Below are 25,941 nucleotides of genomic sequence, written 5' to 3'. Positions count from 1 at the left end.
ATATGGGCCCCTGCCGAATGCTGCTCCCGAGACCCCTCTAGGAGGGAACAGAAGAAGAAAGAAGGCGGCCAACTCAGAGCTAATGTGGGTCCATCCGGTGCCATTGTGACTCCAGGCTTCTCGTCACTGCATTTAGCCCTCACAACAACTGGACACGGTTGATGTTTTAATCCCATCTTTAGAGATGAAGAAACTATGGCTCAGTGAATCAGACGCAGAGCTGGGATTTGAACCCAGAGACTGGTCTCCCAAGCCCATGCTCCTTCCCATCTGTCATAGCACCTCCTCCGTGCGCATAACTCCTGGGACCCAACGGTCTGTAGGAAGTGATGGTGGAACTGAATTGTATTGAATAATCAGGTCAGGGAATAACAGATCAGCGAGAGAAGGGCATGTGAGAGCCCTCGGAATGTTCTGCACCCTCGACTGGTTGACATCCGTAAGAATTTGGCCACACCAACCACCAAGCCACACAATAGAGCTTGAGATCTCCCTGGTGACAAGCTCTAGTTCTGAGCCTTACTGAACCCACTAGGACTGGGGCACCAAGGACACTCAGTGGGAAGGAATTCGGTCTATAAGGAAATCTGCTCTAAGTGTGGTCCAGACTTGACGGTCTCCTCATTACTTTTCTGTCCCATATTACAGGTGCTTTCTTGGCTTTACAAAATGCTTCCATCAGACAACCAGAGGAAGCAAGGAAATTTGTCCAAAACCCCCGATTTCATGTTTTTTTTCCCCTGTTCAAAGGTAAGAAAAGAAACTCCATATGTCCTCTTAAATAGTTGACAGAAATCTGCTGGAAAAACTAAATGCAAATACGTTTCAGCTCTCATAAAACAGAAGGCGCTCTGGCGATGCCTCTACAACCCGTCAAAATACGTTCTCCATGAACAGACTCATGTCCCTGAAGTGACTTGATGAAAGTGGGTGACACAGAATTGTAGAAAGAAATTGGAGCACAAACCTAATACATTAGCATGTGTAATAAAACGAAGCTACGAACCGTAACAGAGATTAGAGAACTGACCTCTTAGGAATGTTTAGGTTCTTAAATCACCTTGGTTTTCATGGCCAAGGCCATTTATGAAATAAGTATTTTCCTTTTTTTTTTTTTTTTTGAGAAAGAGAGAGTGAGTGAGCATGTGAGCGAGTGGGGGAGGGGCAGAGGGGGAGAGAGAGCCTGATACAGGGCTCGATCTCACAACCGTGAGATCCTGAGCTAAGCCAAGACCAAGAGTCAGATGCTTAACTCATGGGAGACACCCAGGTGCCCCAAGGTTTCCTTTTTTAATGGTGATTACAGAAATGAATTTTTGAAAATGTGCTATCTGTAGTTTTGTTCCAGAATTAAACTCACTGGTCTGCATGTTTTCCTGAGGGCATTTTCTTGCCCCCTCCCCTGCTCATGCTCTCTCTCTCTCTCTCTCTCAAATACATAAACATTAAAAAAAAAAAAAAGAAAGAAAAATAGTTCCTGGGCACCTGGGTGGCTCAGTCAGTTAAGCGGCTGACTCTTAGTGTAGGCTCAGGCCGTGATCTCACGGTTTGTGGGTTCAAGCCCCATACCAGCCTCTGTGCTGACGGTGCAGAAATGGCTTGGGATTCTCTCTCTCTCCCTCTCTCTCTTCCCCTCCCTAGCTTGTTCCCTCTTTCTCAAAATAAATACATAAAAACTTAAAAAAAATTAGTTCCTGATCCTGATTGGAAACATTTCTCCACTGCTGGCGGTAGCCAGGGTGCTGCCCAGGAACACGCTCACGTCTACAGAAGCTTAGTGGGACGTGAAACCACCTTCCACGTTCACTGGGGACGGAAGTGGCACATGGCAGCCTGGGTGATCTTGGTAAATGTAAGGTCCTCCTTGTCACTTCTGCTGACACCTTCCCAGATGTTCCCTATGTCAAAGCAGAAGTTCCCCGCCTGGCCCTCTGTCACCTTCCCTCACTGCCCTCCCCTTTGCCACGGTGCTCGGGCCACCCTGGCTCTTTCATCTGTTCCTTAAAGTTGTCCAGGTCATTTCCAAAGTATGGCTTTGCTTGTGTTCCTCTGCCTGGAAAGCACTTCCTTTCGATCTTTGCCTGCCTTCTTCTGTCTTGCCCTTCAGATCTCGATCCAGGGGACACTTGGCCAGAATGGTGTCTGAAAAGACCTTCCAGGACTCCCCTTCCTCCCAACTCCCTCCATCACTGCCCTGCTTAACCTTCTTTTGAGCTCTTATCTCTATTTGACACCTTGCCCTCAACCTGTTTACATCTTTCTCAGCTGTCTCCTCCAGTAGAAGGTAAATTCCACGAGACAGGGGACTTTTCTCTCTTATCCCTGCTGTATTGCAGCTCTTGGAATAGTTCAACCATTATTTGTTGGATAAATGGCAAGCGAACAGGGATTCAGAGTCCAGAGCTTTAATCTTCCTTTATTGTCTCCCGTAAGTACTGTTGGGCCTGCAGACCAGGAAGATTCATTGGAGGGAAAATTAAGGACGTTCTTCTCTCGCTACATCTTCCCCTCTTCCAAATAGCTAGTGAATGTTTGTCCCAACACCATTTATTAGAAAGTGTTCTTTTTCCAAACAGGGGTGACAGGTGGGTGGGAATCATGAGATAAATCGTGAGTTAAATTTTAATATATTCTAGACTGTACTTCTGGACTATTTCATTGTATCTTGTATCACTATCTCACAAATTTAATTACTAGGACTTTATTTTTTTTTAAGTTTATGTATTTATTTTGAGAGAGAGAGAGAGCACAAGCAGGGGAGGGACAGAGAGAGAGGGAGAGAGAGAATCCCAAGCAGGCTCTGTGCCATCAGCACAGAGACTGATGTGGGGCTAGAACCCATGAACTGTGAGATCATAACCTGAGATGAAACCAAGAGTTGGATGCTTAACTGACTGAGCCACCCGGGTGCCCTTTTAATTTTTTTTTTAAAGTAGGCTTCAAACCCAGCACAGAGCCCAATGCAGGGCTTGAACTCATGACGCTGAGATCACGAACTGAGCTGAGATCAAGAGTTGGATGCTTAACCGACTGAGTCACCCCTAATTACTGTGCCTTTAAAGCATACTGTAATATCTTAATACTGGGGTCATTTTCATTAGTTTTTCTAAATATTTCTCAACTATTCTTGACTTTCTTCCCTATCCAATGATTTTTGAATCCATTTGAAAAGTTTAAAAAACATCTGGTTCAGATGTTGATTTGACCAACATTAAACTTCTACCCTAATTTTGGAAGAATTCTCTTACATTATCTTTTCTTCCATCAGACTGCTAGGTTTCCTGGAGAACTTCAGTTTTCTTAAGTTTTAAGTTATATATATAACTTATTATATATTTGTTATATATTATTATTATATATTGTTATATATAATTGTTATATATTATATATATGTTATATTTATATATATGTTATATGTTATATATATAATTGTTATATATAATTGTTATATATCATATATATGTGTGTGTGTGTGTGTGTGTATATATATATATATATATATATATATATATATATATATATATATATAATTTGTTTCCATTTTATTTGCTCTCCCCAACTCCCAAACTTGGGTTGAGATTCATCTACAAATTTCACTGCAAATTAATGGTTAAATTAGAAACGCTTGATATGAAGAGTTGTAATGTAAATCCTAGAATTGACACTTGAGTTGTCCTATGTAATTTTGCTGAATGATGTGGATTTATGAATACACCTGCTACTAACAGACCTTTTCTTCAAATAGAATGGATTTTTATTTTGCATTTATTTTGCTCAAGGTTACTTGCTCTTTATGTCTCAGGTAAATGTTTGTGGTCACTGATCTCACCCAGGCCTTCCTTGCCGTGTGGGGACCCTTCTTATTTGCCCACACTGTTTCCTTTCCCTTTCTATGCTAGAGCTGTTTCAAACCTTGAAACTTCAATTCCAATACCCCCTCACCTTCAGAAGACAGACTTGCCTTCTAGTTCAGAGAGTGGGAGAAAAACCCAGAACATAAGACTTCTCCAACTTCCTGACATCAAATTTATGCACTTCCTTGTGTCTGGACCAAATCTGTCTGCTATTCCAGTGCTGATGCCCCATCTGTTTTCTGGACCCCATCCCCCTCCATTCTCCCGAATCCCTTATTGTTGGACAGTAAGGTCATTGTTTCCCTACAAGAATAATGCGATGCTTGGTGAACTGCACTGATATACCCTTGGCTTCTTGTTCAGTTTTTCTGTAGGATAAAGCATGGAAAGTACAATTAATTGCTGGATCGAATGCTATGCCCCCTTTGATTGCTCAGAGCTACCCAGTTACCACTGTGCTAACATGTGCCCCTACTATTTTGTGTCTATTAGACTGGCTGTTTCCCTGAGCTCTTACCGACTTTGGTCATCGTTCTTTTTAATCGTCCAGTTTGTTAGGCAAAGTGACATTTCGTTATTTCAATTTGCATTTCTGTTGCTTGTCTAAACGAATGATGAGCTTTGCCCTGTTCATGGCTGCCTTCCCAGAGCCTCACTGTGCACTTGTTGAACGGGAAAGATGAATGCGCAAACCATACGCTAAGTTCTGGGCGTTGAAATACAGTTGAAATACAGATGAAATACAGATGAAATACAGATGAAATGAAGTGAGATATTTTTTTCACATGCTTATTGGTCATTCACGTTCTTTCTCCTTCCTTCCTTCCTTCCTTCCTTCCTTCCTTCCTTCCTTCCTTCCTTCCTTCCTTCCTTCCTCTTTTTGGTGAATTGCCTGCTTACATGCATTGCCCTTGTATCCATTAGCATTCTGAGGCTATTAATTATTTGCCCATTATATATTTAAGCAATATGTCTTTCCAGTTATCTGTCCTTTAATTTTATGGTTTGTGAAAAATCAACTTGTCTTTTCCCTCCAGAATTATTGGGATATAATTGAGACAGAACATTGTGTAAATTTAAGGTGTATAACAGGATTTGATACACTTTTATATTTTGAATGAATTACCATAATAGGGTTAGTGACTACCTCAATCATCTCATATAATCCTTTTTTTTTTTTTTGGTGTATAGTGAGAACATTTAAGGTTTACTCTTAGCAACTTTTAAGTATATAATACAGTATTGTTAACTATATTCACCACACTGTATGATTCTCGGGACTTATTCATCTTATAACTGGAAGTTTGTACTCTTTGACCAACATTTCCCCATTCCATCCATCCCACAGACCCTGGAAACCACCATTCTACTCTTGGTTTCTAGGAGTTCAGCTTTTTTAGATTTCACACGTAAGATCATACAGTATTTATTTTTCTCTGACTTATGTCACTTAGCATAACACTCTCAAGTTTGTCACAAATTGCAAGATTTCCTTATTCCTCATGGCCGAATAATACTCCATTGTACCAATATGCCACATTTTCTCTATCCATTCATCTGTAGAGAGATACTTAGATTGTTCCCATATCTTGGCTACTGGATAATGCTGCCATAAACATGGGAGGGCTGATATCTTTTCCAGATCCCAATTTCATTTCCTTCTGATAAATGCTCAGAAGTTGGATGACTGGACCATATGGTAGTTGAACCTCTATACTGTTTTCCACAATGGATGTATGAATTTACATTCCCACCAACTGTATACACAAGGGTTCCCTTTTCTCCACATCCTCACCAACACTTGTTTTCTCCTATCTTTTTGATGACAGCCATTCTCACAGGTGTGAGGTGATATATCAACGTGGTATTGATTTGGATGTCCCTGATGACTGGTGATGTTAAGGCTTCTTTTTATGCACCTACCTCTCGGTCATTTGTAGGTCTTCTTTGGAAAAATATCTATTGAATTCCTCCGCCCACTTTTAAATTAGGTTGTTTTGCTTTTTTTTTTTTTTTGCTATTGAATTGTATGAGTTCCTTATATATTTTGGATATTAACCCTTATCACATAGACAGTTTACAAATATTTTCTCTCATTCTGTAGGTTGCCTTTTCCTTTTGTTGACTGTTTCTTTTGTTACGCAAGGACTTTTTAGTTTGATGTAGTTCCTTATTATTTTGTCGCTTGTGCTTTTGGTGGTGTATTGTCATATCATTGCCATACTAACGTCAAGGAAATTTTTCCCTCTGTTTCTTGAGATGTTTTAGAGTTTCAGTCTTTGATTCATTTCAGGTTAATTTTTGTGAGTAGTATAAGATAGGGGATCATTTTCATTCTTCTGCATGAGGTTATCCAGTTTCCCCATATTGTTTATTGGAGTCTATCCTTTTACCATTCCGTACTCCTAGTTGAGTATTTGAGGGTTTATTTCTGGGCTCGTGATTCTGTGTCATTGACCTGAATGTTTCTTTTTCAACGTTTATTTATTTTTGGGACAGAGAGAGACAGAGCATGAACGGGGGAGGGGCAGAGAGAGAGGGAGACACAGAATCGGAAACAGGCTCCAGGCTCTGAGCCATCAGCCCAGAGCCTGACGCGGGGCTCGAACTCACGGACCGCAAGATCGTGACCTGGCTGAAGTCGGACGCTTAACCGACTGCGCCACCCAGGCGCCCCTGACCTGTATGTTTCTGCTAATGCTAGTACCATACTATTTTCACATCTCTGGCTTTGAAGCATAGTCTGAAATCAAGAAGTGCAATGCCTCCAGCTTTGTTCTTCTATCTCAGAACTGCTTTGGCTATTTGGGGTCTTTTGTGGTTTCACAGAAATTTTAGGATTGTTTGTTCCATTTCTGTGAAAAATGTTATTGGAATTTTGATAAAATTTTGATGGGGACTGCATCGATTCTATAAATGGATTTGCATTGTATGAGCATTTTAACTATTAATTCTTCTGATCCATGCACATGGGGTATTTTTCCATTTGTTTGCATCATCTTCAATTTCTTTCATCAAAGTCATAATTTTCAGAGTACAGATCCTTCACTTAGTTGGTTAAATTTCTTCCTAAGCACTTTATTGTTTTTGGCGCTAATATGAATGAGATGATTTTATTTCTTTTACAGATGTTTCTTTGTTAGTATTTAAAAACACAACTGACTTCTGTATGTTGATTTTGTATCCCACAAATCTACTGAATTCTTTTGTTAGTGCTAACAGTTTTTTGGTGGAGTGTTTAGGGTTTTCTCTATATAAGCTCATATCACTTGAAAACAATGACAATATGACTTCTTCCTTTCCAAATTGAATGCATTTTATTTCTTTTTCCTACCTGATCATTCTGGATAGGACTTCATGTAATATATAAAAAAGGAGTGGTAAGAGTGGGCCCCTTTGTAAAAGAGGAAAAGCTTCCAGTTTTTCACCACGGAGTATGATGTTAGCTGTGGCTTGTCATCTCTGAGGTATGTTGAGGTATGTTCCTTCTATACACAATTCGTTGAGGGTTTTTATCATGAAAGGGTGATGAATTTGGTCAAATGCTTTTTCTGTATCTACGGAGAGGATCAAGGTTTTTATCCTTCATTATATTAATGTAGTATATTATATTTAATGGTTTGCATATGTTGAACCACCTTTGCATCCCAGGGATAAATCTCACTTGATCATGGTGTAGGATTCTTTAATGTGTTGTTGAATTCAGTTTGCTAATATTTTGTTGAGATTATTTGCATCTATATTCATCAGGAGTATTGGCCTGTAGTTTATAGTGTCCTTATCTGCCTATGGTAAAAGGGTAATGCTGACCTCATGAAATCACTTTGGGAGTACTCCCTCTTCTTAAGTTTTCGCAAGAGTTTAAGAAGGATTGGCATTAATTCTTCTTTAAGTGTTTGGTAGAATGAACCACTGTGCCATCTGGTCCTGGGCTCTTCTGTGTTAGGAGGCTTTTGATTACTGATTCAGTACTCATTATTGGCTATTTAGACTTCCTATGATGACTCATGATTTTTCTTCATGATTCAGTTTTGGTAGGTTCTGTATTCCTGGGAATTCATTCATTTTTTTCTAGGTTATCCAATTTGTTGGCATATAATTGTTCATAATATTCAGTCATGGTATTTTGTATTTCTGTGATAGAGGTTGTTATGTCTCCTCTTTCTTATGATTTTACTTGAGTCTTTTCCCCCTTTTCTTAGTCTAGCTAAAGGTTTGTCTATTTTGATTTTACCCACAAAACAAGCTCTAATTTCATTGATCTTTTTCTTTTCTTTTTTTGTAATGTTTATTTTTTGAAAGAGAGAGAGAAAGAGCACACGCGAGTTGGGTTAAGAGCAGAGACAGACAGAAGAAAGAGAATCCCAAGCAGGCTCTGGGCTGTCAATATGGACCTTGATGCAGGCCTCAGTCCCATGAACCATGAGCTTATGACCTGAGCTGAATTCAAGAGTTGGACGCTCAACAAACTGCACCACCCAGCTACCCCTCACTGATCTTTTCTATTGCCTTCTGGACTCTATTTCATTTATTTCTGCTCTGTTCGTTGTTATTTCCTTATCTTCTGCTAGCTTTGGTCTTAGTTTGTTCTTCTTTTTCTAGTTCCTTGAAGTATAAAGTTAGGTTGTTTATTGAGATCTTTCTTTTTTAACATAGGCATTTAGCACTATAAACTTCCCTCTTCGAATTGTTTTTGCCAAATTCCATAAGTTTTGGTATATTTAGTTTCCATTTTCATTTGTTTGAAGTGGCTTTTTTTATTTCCCTTTTGATTTCTTTTTTGACCCACTGATTTTTTGGAGTGCGTTGTGTAATTTCCACATATTTGTGAATTTTTCTGTTTTCCTCCTGTTATTGATTTTTAGTTTTCTATCACTGTGGCTGTAAAAGAAATTTAGTATGATATCAACCTTTTTAAATTTGTTAAGACTTGTTTTGTGACCTAACATGTTCTGTCCTGAAGAATGCCCCATGTAAGCTTGAAAAAAATGTGTGTTCTGCTGCTATTGGATGGAATGGTGCAAATGTCCATTTGGTCTAAAGTACAGTTCAAATCCAACCCTTCCTTATTGATTTTCTGTCTCTCCCCTACTCTTATTGTATTGTTATTTATTTCTCTCATCAGACCTGTTTGTATTTGCTTAATATATTTAAATGCTCCAATACTGGGTGCATATATATTTATGAATTTATATGCTCTTAATGAATTGAATCTTTTATCATTCTAGAATGACATTGTCTCTTATTATAGCATTTGAGTTAAAGTCTATTCTGTCTGATATAATTACAGCTACCTCTATTCTCTTTTGGTTTCATGGAACATCTTTTTCCATCCCTTTACTTCAAGCCTATGTGTGTTCTTAAAGCTGACGTGAGTCCTTTGTAGGCAGTGTGTAGTTGTGTCTCGATTGGTGAATTTAATCTACTTACATGTAGAGTAACTATTCACAGGTAAGGACTGATGAATGTATCTTATTAACTGGTTTCTAGCTGTTTTCTTGTTCTCTTGTTCCTTTCTTCCTCTCTTGCTGTTTTCCTTTGGGAATTGATGATGTTCTGGCATGGTATGCCTTGACTCCCATCTCTTTATCTTTTGTGTCTCTACTATAGATTTTGCTTTATATCATAAGGCTTACACAAAACATCTTCTAGATATAGCAGTCTACTTTATGCTGATAACAACTTAACTTCAATGGCATACAAAACTACCCTCTATTCTCCCCCTTTATGTTTTTGATGTCACAATTTACCTCTTTTTATATTGTGTATTCATTAGCAAATCATTGTAGCTATAAGTTAATTTTAATATTTTTGTCCTTAGTCTTTTTACTAGCATGAAGTGGTTAAGACACTACCATATTACAGTATCCGAGTATTCTGAATTTGACTATATATTTACCTTTATCAGTGTGTTGTATATTTTAATTCATTCATATTATTAATTAGTGAATTTTCATTTCAGCTTGAAGAACTTTCAGCACTTCTTGTAAGGCAGGTCTAGTGTTGCTGAACTCTCTCAGCTTTTTTTTGGGAATGAATGTCTTTATCTCTACTTCATTTCTGAAGGAAAGCTTTGCCAGTTAAAGTATTCTTGGTTGGCAGGGGTTTTTTTCCAGCACTTTTTAGGAGGGGGATGGGCAGTGGGGGAGGGAGAGAGAGACTCCTAAGTAGGCTTCATGACCAGCATGGAGCCCAATGTGGGGCTTGATCTCACCACTCTGAGATCATGACCTGAGCCAAAATCGAGAGTTCGATATTTAACAGACTAAGCCACCCAGGTGCCCTTTTTCTTTTCTCTTCTCTTTTTTCTTTTCTTTTTCTTTCAGCATTTTCAGTACCTCATTCTACTCCATGTTGGCCTGTAAGGTTTCTGCTGAGAAATCTGCTGATAGCCTTATGAAGATTCCCTTATAAGTGTAAGTTTCTTTTCTCCTGCTGTTTTTGGGATTCTCTTTCGGTCCTTTATTTTTGTTAGTTGTATTATTATGTGCCTCAGAGAAAATATTTTTGACCTTTTTGGGGACTTATGAGCTTCATGAACTTGGATGGTCAAATCTCTCCTCAGATTTGGGAAGTTCTCAACCATTATTTTTTTTTTTTTTTAAATTTTTTTTTTTTCAACGTTTATTTATTTTTGGGACAGAGAGAGACAGAGCATGAACAGGGGAGGGGCAGAGAGAGAGGGAGACACAGAATCGGAAACAGGCTCCAGGCTCCGAGCCATCAGCCCAGAGCCTGACGCGGGGCTCGAACTCACGGACCGCGAGATCGTGACCTGGCTGAAGTCGGACGCTTAACCGACTGCGCCACCCAGGCGCCCCTCAACCATTATTTTTTTAAATAAGCTTTTTGCCCCTTCTCCCTCTCTTCTCCTTCTTGGTCTCTAGTAATTCACAGATTGCTTCTCTTGATAGTATCCCATAGTTCATAGGCTCTCTTCACTCTTTTTCATTCTTTTTCCTTTGTTGTTCTCTGGCTGGATAATTTCCAAGATCCTGTCTTCTACTTCACATATTCTTTCCTCTGCTTGATCCATTCTGCCCTTGATACTCTCTACTGCAGCTTTCATTTCATTCATTGTGTTCTTCAGCTCCAGAATTTCTGTTTGGTTCTTTCATATGATTTCTGCCTCTTTGTTAAACTTCTCATTTTGTTTTATGCACTGTTTTCCTACTTTTGTTGAATTAACTTTCTGTATTTTCTCATAGCTCATTGAGCTTCCTTTAAAAGCTGTTTTGGGGTGTCTGGGTGGTTTAGTCAGTTGAGCGTCTGACTCTTGATTTTTGCTCAGGGCATGATCCCAGGGTCATGGGATTGAGCCCTGAATCGGGCTGTGTGCTGAGCATACAGCCTGCTTGGGATTCTCTCTCTCCTTCTGCTCCCCACTTGCATGCGCTTTCTATAAATAAATAAATAAATAAAAAGCTGTTTTGAATTCTTTATCAGGTAAATCACAGATATCCATTTCTTTGGGGTCAGTTACTGAAAGATTATTTTGATCCTCTGGTGGCATCACGTTTCCTTGATTTTCCATGTTCCTTTAAGTCGTGTTGCTGTCTTTGCATTTGAAGTAGCAGTCACCTCCTCCAATCTTTACTGGCTGACTTCAGGAGAGAAATACCTTCCAGCAGCTTTACTAGGGATTCTGAGGCTTTCTCAGACCTTCTATGGATACTCATGCTCTACACTTCTTCCTCCCTCCTGAGGCAGAATTCTTGAACTTGTATGCCTTCTCTCAATTCTGCAGTGCACCAGGCTGAGTGCTGACAGCCTGCCTTTTGCTTTCCAAAGGGCAGTGCTGTTATCAAGTCTATGGCCTCTCCCATACTCACAGGTTCAGTCCTGCTGTGTGTGCGTGCTCACTAGCCATCTGGCAAAGCTTCCTCTCACCGCAGCCACTGGGGGTATCCTTGTCGGGGAGCCTGTGGATGAGGTGTCCTAGTGGTGGGCAGGACTCTAGAAGGAGTCCATGATGCAGTTAACAGGATCTGAGTCCATCTGATACATTCTGAGCCCTGGCTGCTGTTCCTGTAGCTTCTCGCCAGCCCTACTCATGTAGCTTATGACTCAGTATTCTGGATGGGGCAAGCGAGAAACTGACCTCTTTGGTAGTGTCCTGCACAGCTGGGGAGGCGGGGTGCTCACTCACACGCTCTTACTTTCCCCCATGGGAGACATCATGGGCCATGCGCCACCCTGGGGGAGGGGTGAGGCAGGTAAAGTCAAACTGTTACTTTGACCATCTCCAACGTGTCCAGGCTCGGACTGGGTTTGCTCCAACAGGATGTTGGAACTTCTCTGATGGACTCCTGGACCTTCCACATTCCTAACCGCATATATGTGCAATTGTCTAGGTCAGTGTTCTCCAGGGGCTTCTAGACCATGGCTGAGATGGGCTGCAGCTGGCTGATGGGACACATCAGGTCCACAGCTGGGCCTGGGCTCTGTATTCCTGTGACTTGATGCATAAGTGAGTGAGACTCATCCTGGGACTCTATCCAAATCCTTTTCATTCTTTACAGGTTTATGGAGAGCATCATATAGTTTTCATCAAATTCCTAAAGAGACCAGCGAGACTCAAAAGGGTCATTACTGTTGAGTTTTTATCTTCCAAATTATCAACTATTTTTCACTCAATACTTATGAGTGTTCATGAGTTTCCTACGACATGTTAAACACCAATCTAGGAATTTATCAAAATAATTATGTTTTCCCCCTTTGATCTGTGAATATAATGAAAAGTATTAACAGGTTTCCTAAAACTGATGTGATTACATTCCTAGACAAAATCCTACTTGGCCACTGTAAATTATTATTTTAATATGCAGCTGGAAACGTTTTGTTAACATATTAAGAATTTTTGAATATTTATCAACCAGTGAGATAGTATGCAAATTTTTGGTGGTATGTGATTTTTGGGTTAGACTCAGACAAAGTTTTTAAATAAATAAAGTGGACTTGTATACCTTTAATTTTTTAATGCTAAATCATATGGGAGTAATTGGTACCATGAACGATTAATGGATTTTATTGGCAAGATCATGGGGACTATCTTCTTTTTGATGATAGTTCTTTGACCACTTTGCCAATTTCTTCTGTCTGGTCCGTTTTGCTCATTTACTTCTCTTAAAATACTCAATATTTAAAAAAATCATTACAAATATCGAATTGTTCACCTATAATTTTACATAAATCTTAAAGCCACACATACTTATTTTTCAAATGCATGTACATGCTCTTTTGATTAACAAGATAAGCATTTATGCAAAATCATTTGCCTTCATGACTCATCATATATGGATTTGATCAATAATGAAATATTATAATATTCAAGACATTTTTGATATTTACAACGAGTTCTCATTGAGGAAAAACTCCCTAGGTGCTTTGAGATGAATATCCTTCATTAGAATTATCTATTTCATTGGGAGTTTTTTTTTTCTTTTAATGGAATATGTGTTGAATATTTCCAAGGGCCATTTTGGCATCAGTTGGGATTATCGTGTGTTTTTAAAAAAACAGTATTTACTAAGCAATTTATTAAAACAGTGGGGTGTCCTGCTATTGCCTCCAGTTTTTCATCCTGAGAATAAATGTGTTAGTTGTGTGGGCATGCAATTCGAATATTACAACATTTAGTTTGCTAATTATTTAGGATTTTGGTATGTGTGTTTGTAGGTCAGACTGGTATATATTTCTTTCTTTTGTTCTTATATTCTCTTATATTGTTCTTATATTCTCTCCACCCAGAAGTGTTTTCCAAGAGCACACTCCTACTTATTCTGGGGAGCTGCCTGCACACAGTATGTTCTTTGGTCTCTCTCCCTTCTTACCTCCTGTGGTCCCATTTCCCCAGGGGATCCTACTTTAGAGCTTTTGTGGGCCAAGAACTCTGAACCAGTGCTTTCCTATTTGCAGCCTTCTAGGGCAACTCTGCCTTTCTCTCTTCCAACCACATCTGTCCTATGTCCCATTCTATTGCTGTCGCTGAGGCAACCTCAGTTTTTCCTGGCCTTTCAGATAACACCTGCATTTCACAGAGACGTTAAGGAATCTTTGCACTGGAGTTCTGGACAATCTTTCTCTAGTCAGTTCATCTTCTGCCAAGGGAAGATGGTGTTCTGCTGCAACCCCAGTGATCCAGGAAAGAACCTGGAACTCTTCCCAGGCAGGCAGCCAGGCCCCTCCCCATACACACACAGGATACGGTTGTGGGAATCAGTGACGCCAATGACATCCTGAGTGGTATGGAGCCTCCTCACCTGTTCAAGCACCGTGGATAAGAGCCGTAGTTCTCAGTGGATGGCTAAAGCTTCTCCCCCCCACCCCAACGGCTAAATGGAAAGTTAGAAAAGAGGCTCTAATTCTTCAACAGGCACAGGCCTACTGAGATGAGTCACTTGTAAGATACAAGTCAGTATCTAACACTATATTCTCTCTGGCACCAACTGAAGATCAAGACATTCTTCTCAAATAGAATATGACCTTGGTTGAAAGACACTGGATCCTTATGTGAATGGCGAGTTATTTTACGGGGTGTGACACATGTGGACAAACTTGCCTTTATGTCAACACTGATATCAACGAAAAGTTTTTCACAAGCACATTAAACTTTAGAAACCCAAGGCTCTAGGTTTTCTGGAACAGTTAATAGATCGGTCTCCTTGATCATTGACCAGGATTGTGTTTTTCTGTCCCTTGAGGTTAGTAGATGGGGAACAGCCAGGAGATACACAAATTTGTCTCTTGTTTGGGGAGAAAGTCATTTAATAGTTCAGGGAAGTCTTAATACTTTAATGAAAATTGTTTCAAGAAACTATAAATATGGGTGATATGTGCAAGTCTGTGACTCCGTTGGAAAGCAAAGCACAATGATCCAGCCACTTATAATAATAATAAACAAAGCCACTTTAAATAAAATGCTTTTAGGAGCCTGGATATACAAACATTTGCCTATAATGTAAGAATTTACTAATTTGGGCCTTCAACAGACACTCAACATCCCATGGACATCTTTTGTCATATAAACAGTGTCATAGGGGCGCCTGGGTGGCGCAGTCGGTTAAGCGTCCGACTTCAGCCAGGTCACGATCTCGCGGTCCGTGAGTTCGAGCCCCGCGTCGGGCTCTGGGCTGATGGCTCAGAGCCTGGAGCCTGTTTCCGATTCTGTGTCTCCCTCTCTCTCTGCCCCTCACCCGTTCATGCTCTGTCTCTCTCTGTCCCAAAAATAAATAAACGTTGAAAAAAACCATTTTTTAAACAGTGTCATAAATGATACTTATGTCAGGAAACAAAAATCCATCTAATCTGTTACATATCTAGACCCATGGGACTTTGGAGCCTGAAGGGACATTGGGGACCACTGCTCCAAGCCTGGAAAGATTAGGGGGCTTACAGGAGATCCAGCCCCTGAAAGTAGTCTCCAAACTCAGGCCAGGAGTTCTTAGCCATTCTTTTGCTCCTTCTTTCAGGAATGCTGCGCTTGCATACCTAGAAGCAGACAGTTGTAAGAACCGCTTTGTCCATGACTTTTCTGCCAGAACCATCGGCATGACCACCGGCCCAGTGGTAGAGGAGAAGTAAGTGCTCACTCCTGGGCTCGAAGGATCACATGGTTTGTAGGACTGACCACTGAGGTTTGACGGAATACGAGGACTTAAGGAAAGAACGACTCTTTGGGAATCCGGTTCCCAAGAGGTCTCTGGGCTTGCCCCAAGCTCCACAGACTTGTTCTACAGTTGGTTAAAATGCAGATGGTGCTGACTATCCCCCAAGTGCCACCTATATGACAAGTTTGCCTACAGCAAAGGGCTGACTCCCATCAAGGTAAAGCATGTTTCAAGGGCACCTAGGTGGCCCAGTCAGTTAAGCATCCAACTTCGGCTCAGGTCATGATCTCATGGTTCGTGAGTCTGAGCCCTGTGTTGGGCTCTGTGCGGACAGCCCAGAGCCTGGAGCCTGCTTCGGATTCTGTGTCGCCCTCTCTCTGCCCTCCCCCGCTCGTGCGTGCACCCTTTCTCTCTCTCTCAAAAATAAACAAACATTTTAAAAAAAGAAAGATAAAGAATGTTTCTGAAATGGTTCTTCTGCTGTTGCATAGGATTCTGAAGTCCCAGTTCCCATATGGGTCATCATACTAAGGACACTAAACAGCCACTGATGTCATGTGTCTATGGGAACAGGAACATTCCTCTGCTTTGGCTCCTGGGGAGCAGGGCCAGTGGTGGAGGCAGGGGACAGTAGGGCCTGAGCAAAGCTCTCTCTGTGTGAGGCAAGGCTCCTCTTAGTAAGGCAAAGGCCATTAGCAGCCAATCGGGCATCTGGATTTCCTCACTGCCTACGTGTGAACACCGACGTACGGTCACAACCCTGGAGTACTTGCCAATCGGGGACCCTACATTTCTCCTGTTTGGTTACTGGCCTAGTCTGGTTTCACCCAGAAGCCGATCTGAGATAGGGATTTAGTTCATTCGGGAGGTGATCCTGGGGAAGTAGTGGTGGAGGAGGGGGAAGTGGGGCAGGGATGGGAAGGGAGTCAATGGGGACGGCTCATCAGCGTGGGTGCCCAGAGCTCAGCGTGCCGGGGAGGCTCGGGGAGTCAGTGTAGCTCTGCCCCAGAATCATCATGCCAGTGGGGGCCAAATAGCTGGAGAGCATTTACTTTCTTCTCGCTCCCAGCCTGCCTTCTGTGCAGGAAGAGGGGCTCCTGCCGCGTCAGGTGTCCGCAGGCAGTTGGACTTTGGGCCAGGGGGCACTGCCACAGTAAGAAGATTAGGGGAGCACCGGCAGCTTCCGAAATAGTCACTTTAGTGAGTTCCACTCCCAAACCATGCTGTGCCAAGGTCACGGTTATTCTCTCTCTCTTTTTTTTAGGTTTATTTATTTTGAGACAGACAGAGTACAAGCAGAGAAGGGGCAGAGACAGAAGGAGAGAGAGAATCTCAAGCGGGCTGTGCAATGTCAGCACAGAGCCCGATGCGGGGATAGAACTTACGAACCACGAGATTATGACCTGAGCTGAAATCAAGAGTCGGATGCGTAACCTACTGAGTCACCCAGGCGTCCCAGAGATAGTCCCAGTTATTCTGATCCTAAAGATGGGAACCTGGGGCGTTCTGATGCCCTGCCTTTCCACTTACATTCTACGTCGCATGACAAAACCCCAAAGGTGGTTACAGACCTAGGCTTGACATACCAGGTGCTGACTGCAACCAGGTGCAGAGCTGTCCCTTCAGTCCCAGCAGACGGATGTTATCTCACAGCAGTGAAGTTTATTTTCCTGGAGGTTGTTCCAGGGGATATGATATTTGCTGGCCTCCTGCTAATGTGCTAAACCCAATGCTGTATAACTCAACCCTTACAACTCTATTAGTGGGTATGATTACCCTCATTTTACAGATGAGGCCAAGATGTGTTTATCTAATCAACAATGAAGCCCTGGGATGGGTCCCAGGGATGAACTGAAAAACAAGACAGGTGTGGGCCTGTCGGTGGTGTTGGGAGCAAAGCTCAGGGACTGGAAGGCAGTTCCGGCTGCTGAGTGCAGAAAGGACTGGAATACCACGCAGGGCCTGGAGGGACAGGGGGAGCAGCCTGAGGGTAGGGTACGCCAGCTTGTTCAAAGCACTGGCGGCGAGTTAGGATATTAACCACAGTTCACAGAGTTTGCAAATTGCATGGTGGGTATTCAAACTCAGTCTAATCGCGAAGCCTATCCCTGTATCTTTCTGCTTCTAAATAATATTGAAGATAGAAACCTGTATTTGTTTTCCCATCCCAGAGTAGCCCTCTGCCTGATATGTGCTAATTATCTGTTTCTGTTTGCTCATGTGGATTTTTGCAGACAACAGATCTGATTGATATTTTCATGCACTGATTCATGATAGGCTGGGGAAAGACTTAACTTTCGAGAAATGGACATATTTGGGAGCTTGAATAAAAGCTAGCGTTTTCAACAACTCTCCTCATTTCTTGCTCAGCGAGGCATGGGGAAGGATAGGGGAGCTAAGATTTTTGCCCACTGGCTCCTCCTTTCCCTGTTCACTCTCTGCCCAGGAGAACCCCGCGCAGATTGGTGGCTGTGCCTCCAGAAGGTGACGCCTGCTGGCTGATGGAGGGGTGGGGTGGCGGGCGGGAGTGCATGACTCATCAGGGTCTGGAATGCCAGAACAGCAGGAGTTTTTGGAGCCTTGTGACCATCAGGCAGCAAAGCCAGTAGGATGTAGAGCCATTGTAAGAAATAATGTGATATTCTTCAGTTACCCTCTGGCTCTTGGTTCTGGCAGACAAATGATGACAGTAATGGGGTATTGGTTCAAGTAACGGAGAGAAGCAAAGCCCACTACCATTGAGGAAGCAATGGGTTGGAGCCCACATCCCTGGGAGGGGCTGCCTGCGAGAGCCAAGCTCCATGCTCCAGCCCATGGGCAGGCCAGTGGAAAGATGTGCGCACTGTCCACAGGCAGGCGACCCGATAGATTTACGAGTATAAGGACTCAAAGGTTATGGAGGGTGGGGTGGGAATGAGTGAAAGGCAGAGTCTGAGACATTGGAGGGTTCGGGGGCTCAGCGATGGGAGATGGTCCCCACACCCCTCTGGGCCTGCTCTTGACCATCTGCGGTCATTCCTGGCTTGGCCTGGCTCCCCCATGGCACCCAACTGTACTACGGAGCTTGGCTCCAATAGCCTGGCTACAGAGCAGATGAAGAGGGCTTCTTCCCCCATTCACATGGGCTACCGGTAACTTGTTGGCCTATGTAATGTACTCTCAGAATAGGGGGAAAAACCTGACCACAAGCGCAAAGAAATCTAAGTGTTTCTAGGCAAGATCTTATCTGAGTTACAGAAGAAGCAGCTTGCTGTAGAAGGAGCCTGTGATTTAAGGCCAAGCAGGTTTGTGAAGCGGACCCAGCTCTGAAACTTACTAGCTGTGGGCCTCAGGTAAGTACCTTCAGAACAAGCCTGTTTCCTCCTGTACGTCTCCAGAGGGTTTTTATGAAATGAACGAACTAACATAAGCAAAGCACCAGGCACATAGGAGACCCTCAGCAAATGTTAGCTTCTTCCTCTTCCATTGGAAGCAGCCTTATCCTGACTCTAATGTGGCCAAGTCTAGCACGGATGTGCTTTGAGGAGCTGTAGAGGGAAGGACAGGGGGTGGAGCACTGACTGGGGGGCAGGGGGTCTGGGACCCCCTTTCTGCCAGGGGTCCTTTCCGCTGTGGTTTTCAAGCAATGTCCGTAGGTGCTTGAGGTGGGGTGGGGTTGGCTTGGGGTGGGGTTGTCTGTGCTGACAACTCAGAACCTGGAGCCTGCTTCGGATTCTGTGTCGCCCTCTCTCTCTGTCCCTCCCCTGCTCACACTCTGTCTCTCACTGTCTCTCAAAAAGAAATGTTAAAAAAATTAAAAAAAAAAATAAATTATGGTCTCGAAAGTAAAGGGCTGTCTGGTGAAGGACAGCAGGAGGAGGAAACAGGGCTCAGGAGGCCCGGGCCACACGGGGCCCTTTTCCTGCTTGAACTACTCAGTGCTAAACAACTGGGGTTTCTGGGGTCTCCTGTGTGCACAGGATAGGCATTTGAAAGACAGCTCTTTGGGGGCACAGGACACTTCGGCACAAATATAGAACTTTCCCCGCACCCCGGCCACACAAAACAAGCTGTCCACCGGTGGCTTCACGGTGCTTACCTTCTTGAGCTCTTCCTGGACGCCCTGGCTGTTGTCTTCAGAGGACAGACTCTCCTTGGGGTTCTGAGACTCCGTCTTGGGCTCCGACTCCTGATCGTCCCCCGAAGAGGTCTCCTTCTCGCTCACTTTCATTGCTAACTCGTACAGCCTGTTTCTCAGTTTCTCTTCCGTGGCGGCCGCCCGGCTCCGAGGGTGCCTGGCGTCGTCGCTGGTGTCGGTCTCCGACAAATCACCGGATGCCTAAATGCAAGTCAGAATCAGCAGCTGAGGACTCCTCTGCCAGAGTCCCGGTGCTCGTTCCCCTTCACCCCCCGGGGAAGGGACTGTCCAGGAAAACCAAGCTCTCTTACCTGACCTGCTTGCTCTACAGATGGCCTTTTAGTTCCCACTTTTACTTACTCGAATACATGCACCTTAATGCTTCGTTAAAGCGACCATGCAGGTGAGCGCCTGTGCTCAGAAACGTGTTCAAATTCAGCGTTTTTCGCTCACAAGATGCTTACGCGGCGCCCCCCGAGGCAGCCCTGTGTGGGTAGGAGGAGGCTGAGACACCTGGCTGGCGACCCCCTTGTGGAAGGGACACACTAAAACCTCAGGTGCTAACTGTCCTGGTGGTTAAGTACAGAGAAGGGGGTGGGGAAGGATGCTCTGAAGGCCCCCCTAAGGGGCACTTGAGGGCCGAGAGATGGAAGAAGCTCTCTCATGGAAATGGCCATACAAAATGCAGCAGTTACCGAGCTAAAAGGGAGACAGGGAAGGACAGCACTCTGGGCAAAGGGCAAAGATTTTGAGATGGTGTGAGGTCCTTGTAGGTAGGTAAGCAATACTGTGTGACCTTCCTTTGATAATTACAGTCCCAGCTTAATAATGATACCTTTGGCTCCTACTGTCCACTTGGTGGGTATCTCCTAAGCTGCTTCTGGGAGTAGATCCCTGAAGACATGGAGACTGTGACTCTCGCTCTGGCCTTGGCCTTAAGGTGGACAGATGTGCATGGAATTTTAACAAGATAACCCTCAGCAAACCATTGGGGTCCATTAGACCAGACTTCAGTTCTTTAATTCCCCTCAGTTGCTCTATCTATTTATAAGGCTTGACACTTTATTGTTTTTATTCTTTCTTGAAGGCTTTCTTAAGAACAAAGAGAAAATTTACTGATTTTTTAAAAAATAAAATAAGACTCATTCTATTTTGTAATTACTACGTGGGTTCGTTGGACCCTTTCATCAATCTATGGTACATGACGGGATCTTTGTGATCTTCTTTTTCCTATCTTTCGAAATATTTTGCTCTTTCATCGTCCTGGGAATTATCTTCCATCATTACTCATCAATTATGCCCAATTATGCTAACAGACACCAAAATAATACAACAGAAGAATGGAATTGCCTGGAAGGATGATTCAGTAACGAAATAAATCATCGCCGTTTTGACTCTGCTTTTAGCTCACTGCATACAGTTGAGAATTCAAAATTTTTCATAACTGCAAAGAGAAGGAAAGTGACAGAGAACAACATTTCATGACGATGAGATGACTCAGAGGATGAACTCAAAGAGAAGGAGAGCGGCTCTTCAGAGCTAACAATGATGGTAACTTGCCTGTATGAGTAAAAGCTCAGCCCAAGAGTCTTCAGATGATAGTGTCTCAAGGTGAATTTCCTCACACTAAAGAATCTGATCAGTAAATAATGCATTTATAAGGACACAAGGAAATACGGTATTTTCATTCAGTTGGCCATTCAACAGGAAGGGCTTCATCATATACCATATTATAGCAAGAATTGGGACCGTCCTGTTCTGCTAAAAAATGTGTGACAGATTCTTTCATTCTTTGTGACATTTGCACATCAAATTCACTTGACACAGTTGTAACTGGACGGATGCTAAAGGCAGCAGTCTATATAAAGGGGAGTAGGAGCAAACAGATGACATAGAAATGAAAATAAAGAGCCCCTGACTGGATTGATAAAAGAAAAAAACTCCACTGGAAATGATTGTTTTTCTGGTCCTGAGCAAGAATCTGTGATGAACTGGCCTCATGGGAGGTGACCAGTACTCCCAGCGAGCTTGAGAAGGAGGAATTCTTTTGCCTGGGGATACAGGGAAGCTCAATGGGGAGAATGGCCTCTGAGTAGGTTCTTGAAAGATGAGGAACATTTTAATATGCAGATGTCAGGTCAGACATTCTTGATGAGGAAGCAGCAGGGCCAGTAAGACCCAGGGAGCATGAGATTGCTTAGTGTAGCTGGAGGAATAAGGCTCAGAAATGGGAGAGTGGGGGGGGGGGGGGTTGGGAGGGAGGAGAAAATGGGCCTGGGTCAGACTGCAGAGGGCGAAGGATGAGCCCAAGGAGCTGAAATTGTCTACCAGTTTTGCTGCTGCCTTGTGGTGTGAACCACACTAGCCTGGAAGTCAGCAACTGGCCACAAATCCACATCCAGCAACCTCTTTTCAGCTCACTCAACAGATTTAACACACTGAAATAGCAATTCGTCTTAATTCCAGTTTGCTTTTCTTTAGCTTTGGCTTATGTCTTTACCTCACCGGAACCTTTGAAGACTTGGTCAATGGTGATTCAGTCTACATTCAGCAAACGCATTCCGAATGCCTACTATGTGCTGGGCCCGTGCTGGCCACTGGAGCCCACAGGTGGGAGTGAAAACCATGCCGCTCTGGTGAAATTCTCTGGTGGTGGAGGGACGTCATCTTGACACATGGGGTACCACACACACACGTGAGCATTTGATGAGACTCGGGGGAGCCCTCGCCTAGTTCGTCGGATGGATGTTGTCAGGAAAGAAAGAGGAATCGGTGATAGCTGAGTAGAATCTTAAAGGATAAAGTCCTAGAGATTATCGGGATATATGTCCAGTGTTATTTGAGTGTTGAGAATTGTATTAATGATACATGATGGCCCCAGAGTTCAATAAACACTGTAGTCGTACGCACAGGGATCTGACATCAGGAGATGTAGTACCATGAACGTAGATGAAAGCATCATTATCAAAAGCCACGAGAGCTTCAAAACTAACTTAAGTAATATTTGGCCCTGTAATATTTACGTAATATTAAGTACGTCAACAAATAGTTACATCTCTAAAGAAAAATGGGTCTGTGTTTCCAGTCTACAAAGGATCGAATCATGCCTGCTCTGTTATAGACTTAGAGGTTTCCCCCATGTATTGATTTTAATGTCAGTCTCCATGACAGCTGGAACAATAGATGTTAAGTTGGGGTCTCAGCTAACACGGGTCTGTGGTTGGCCTCTGGGGATCCCTGATACTGTTTTCACACTTCAGTTTCCATGCACAATTTTCTAGGGAGGGGGTTACTGGCCTTCATCAGATTTTCACTGGCATCCATGGCCCCAAAAGACTAAGAAACAAGGAAAAGAATAAATAATCCTACTTCCTGATAAGACAACAGTAGACAGATACACGTTACTCGAATACGGAATAGCAAACTTCCAGTTGAAATCAAAGGAAGGGGGAGAAGTGTAGTTGGTTTCCAGAGTCTGTTTGGAACCTGGACAGAGGGTTTAGAGAAGATGAGAAGGGCTGCAGAATGTCCAGCCTGAAGACTATATTCTTGTACCTCAAAGGGACCTTGAAAATGAAAATGTTGGACGGTGACTCAAACAGATTACCAGGAGCATTATGAAGACAGTGGAGAATTCTAAGAAACTTTGGCGACTCGAAAAATAAAATAATCATAGAATGGAATTCCTGAAGGGCAAGCTGGATAACATAGCAATATGTGTATCTGGGCATAAGACATTTTATATAATCAGTTAAGAATCATAATTGCCTTCCACTGGTGCTTTTTCTCAATCCCGCCCACTCCACTTTATAGATCGGCATTGGTATGTATAATGGGATGACATTACTTTGAAAATAAGAAACTAATGTTTTTCAGTTGCCATTAAAACAATACTCCTTCGCACCTCCTTTTTCTTAGCCAAGCCTAAGCATCTTACCCAGGGGAGAAGAGCGTAGATCCAGAATGGAAGGATCATGGATCAGCTCACTCCACCACCTCTTTAACATGGGGATAATGGAAAGAGAGAAGAGGCTTCTAGAGACTCAAGTTCCCTAAAGTTCAAATGCTGGATTTTGCTTGCTCCTCAGTTGGGGGCCAGGGAGAAGGAGCCTCACGGGCTGCCTATGTATTAATTTGGGGCTGCTGTGCCAGGGTTGAATCAGACCCAGAGGAAGGGCCTCAGAGGGACCTGAAGGGGCTCCTGGTCTCCCCGGGGTTCCTGTGTGGTGCAGAGAGCATCCAGGAGCCGGCTCGCAGAAGATCATTGGTGGTGCCGGAAGGTGAGCTTAGTAGCGTTTCCTCAGGTGGGAAGGAAGCGGCTGACTTGGGGCTGGACAGCCGGGTCCCAAGGGTGATGACAGTGACGGCCACGGGGGAGGGGGGGCGGCCCGAGGGAGAGATACTGGGTTCTGACCAGGCACACAGGGAACAGACCAAGCCTTAGGACGGTTCTCAAACCTTAGGACGCCAGCGGGGTGGGAAGGACTTCATGAACAGGGACCCCATCGCTGAAGAGACCTGCAAGGACCCAGAGGACCCTGCTGAACTCTAAGATGGCCATACAGCCACAAGGACACAGAAGCTCCCCGACAGGTGCCCCAAGATGGCAAAAGTGGAGAGAGTGGAGGGGTTGGAGGATTAATTATCTACCTAGAAGAGGAAAGACCATTTTATTTATTTATTTATTTATTTATTTATTTATTTATTTATGTATTTATTTATTTTTTTAGAGAGTGGAGGAGGGGCAGAGAGAGAGAGAGGGAGAGAGAGAGAGTATCCCAAGTAGGCTCCATGCTCAGTGCAGAGCCTGATAAGGGGCTTGATCTCATGAACTGTGAGATCATGACCTGAGTTGAAATCAAGAGTTGGACGCTTAACCAACTGAGCCACCCAGGTGCCCCAGGAAAGACAGTTTTAAAGAGAGCAACCAAAGAGGCAATGTGTTCTTGGATTGGCTCGTTTACGTCGCTGGCTACGCAGCGTGGGGAGGCAGAGAAGGAAGGCTGAGGCAGTTACAGAAGGACACAAGGTCACCTTTTCCTTGCACACTTCAATTTAGCACGTGGAACCCGGAGACCCCGGCTAAGTAAGAAAGTGATGGGGGTGTGAGAGTGGGGGGGCCGGAACTGGACAGCTGTGGCTGTGCACGTTAGCGTGGGTGAGCAAGGAGCTGGGCACAGGACACGCAGGGTCTCACTCGCGTGTCCTGACGATTCCCTGCGTATCCACGAGGGCCCTGAGGTTGAGCAGGCTGTCGGAGGTCATGTGACCAGACAGCCTGACCCTGAAGGCCACACTCTTGCCATTTTTCCAAGACAAGGCCAGATGCTCCGGATGAAGCCATGCTCATTAGAGAAAGACAGCAGAACCACAGAATAGGGACAGAACCCGACAGGCAAAGGATTTAATCTCTTCTTTCATGAATCGCAAGTGTAAATGGGGGAGAAGATACTTTCTCTGGAAGCTTTCTGGAGATGGCTACCTTCAGATTTCCTTAGAGGATAAAGTGTTCTTACCTCCACTCACCCTTGTGATCTGTCTTTATGCACCCTGAAATCCTGCCTGCTTTAATTTAAAGCAGTTTTTCTCCTATTACGCCTCTCCATCGTCCTTATCAAAATTCTCCACATGTTTGAAGGGAAGCAATGTCAACGTCTTCTAGACTGAGCAACCCCGGTCCCAGGAACGCCTTTTCACAAAGCCCGTCTTTCATCTGCCAGGTCATTTGAGGGAGAGGTGGGAGGCTTAGCATTTTCTCCACCTTTGAAAAAAACCCGGCTAAAGGATTACTTTCACATGTTAGGTATCAGCCTTCGTTGATTATATCCCGGGTTCTCGTGGTTCTCTCTGTTCCTGCTGATGAAAAATACTGAACCTGACCTAAAAAAGCAGTTGTGCGGCTTGCTTTTAGGTATTCCAGTGAACTTCAGAGAAGGGGCCTGGCTTCCAGGTGCACCCGCCCTGGGACTACCATGCGTGGCGAATATGCACGTAGTTTTCCTTGCAGATGCCCTGGCAGAGTTGTCCAGAAGCCGGAGAAGAGAGAAGGAGCCTCAGCGCTGGCTGGCTCTACCGTCGGCCTGTTTCTCCTGAGGACTCGGACGATTTCCGTCTCTGGCGCCTTAAGGCAGAGGTCTGTCCTCTCTCGACGTACTGCCACTAACCTAAAACCAGTTTTGCTCACAGGCTGTGCCCTGGTGATCAAGGCATTTATTTTTCTTGTAACTGCTGTGATAAGAACAGACACACAGCCACACACCAAATCCCTGGCCAACTATCACGGTTAAGATGGGAACGCATCACCTGGAATCTTATCAAATTGAATACGATCATCTATTTCTTCCTGCCTCTGTGAGAAGCC

General features: G+C 43.6%; 1 protein-coding gene across 7 annotated transcripts in view; it reads right to left on the bottom strand.

Moving 5' to 3' along the window:
- The window catches only part of MYRIP (myosin VIIA and Rab interacting protein), a 374,699-nt gene that overhangs the window by 32,457 nt on the left and 316,301 nt on the right, over positions 1 to 25,941 (bottom strand). For all 7 annotated transcript variants that reach the window (XM_086720500.1, XM_086720498.1, XM_086720504.1 and 4 more), the window contains one exon: positions 19,542 to 19,781. In XM_086720500.1, coding sequence (XP_086576626.1) covers positions 19,542 to 19,781 — 240 coding nt within the window. The remainder of the gene's footprint in view (positions 1 to 19,541; positions 19,782 to 25,941) is intronic.

The sequence above is a fragment of the Puma concolor genome, chromosome C2 (genome assembly GCF_028749965.1).
Source record: "Puma concolor isolate L17-30 chromosome C2, mPumCon1.1.hap2, whole genome shotgun sequence".
Classification (NCBI taxonomy): domain Eukaryota; kingdom Metazoa; phylum Chordata; class Mammalia; order Carnivora; family Felidae; genus Puma; species Puma concolor.
The sequence above is the reverse complement of the archived record's forward strand: the minus strand, read 5'-3'. Positions and strand labels throughout refer to the sequence as shown.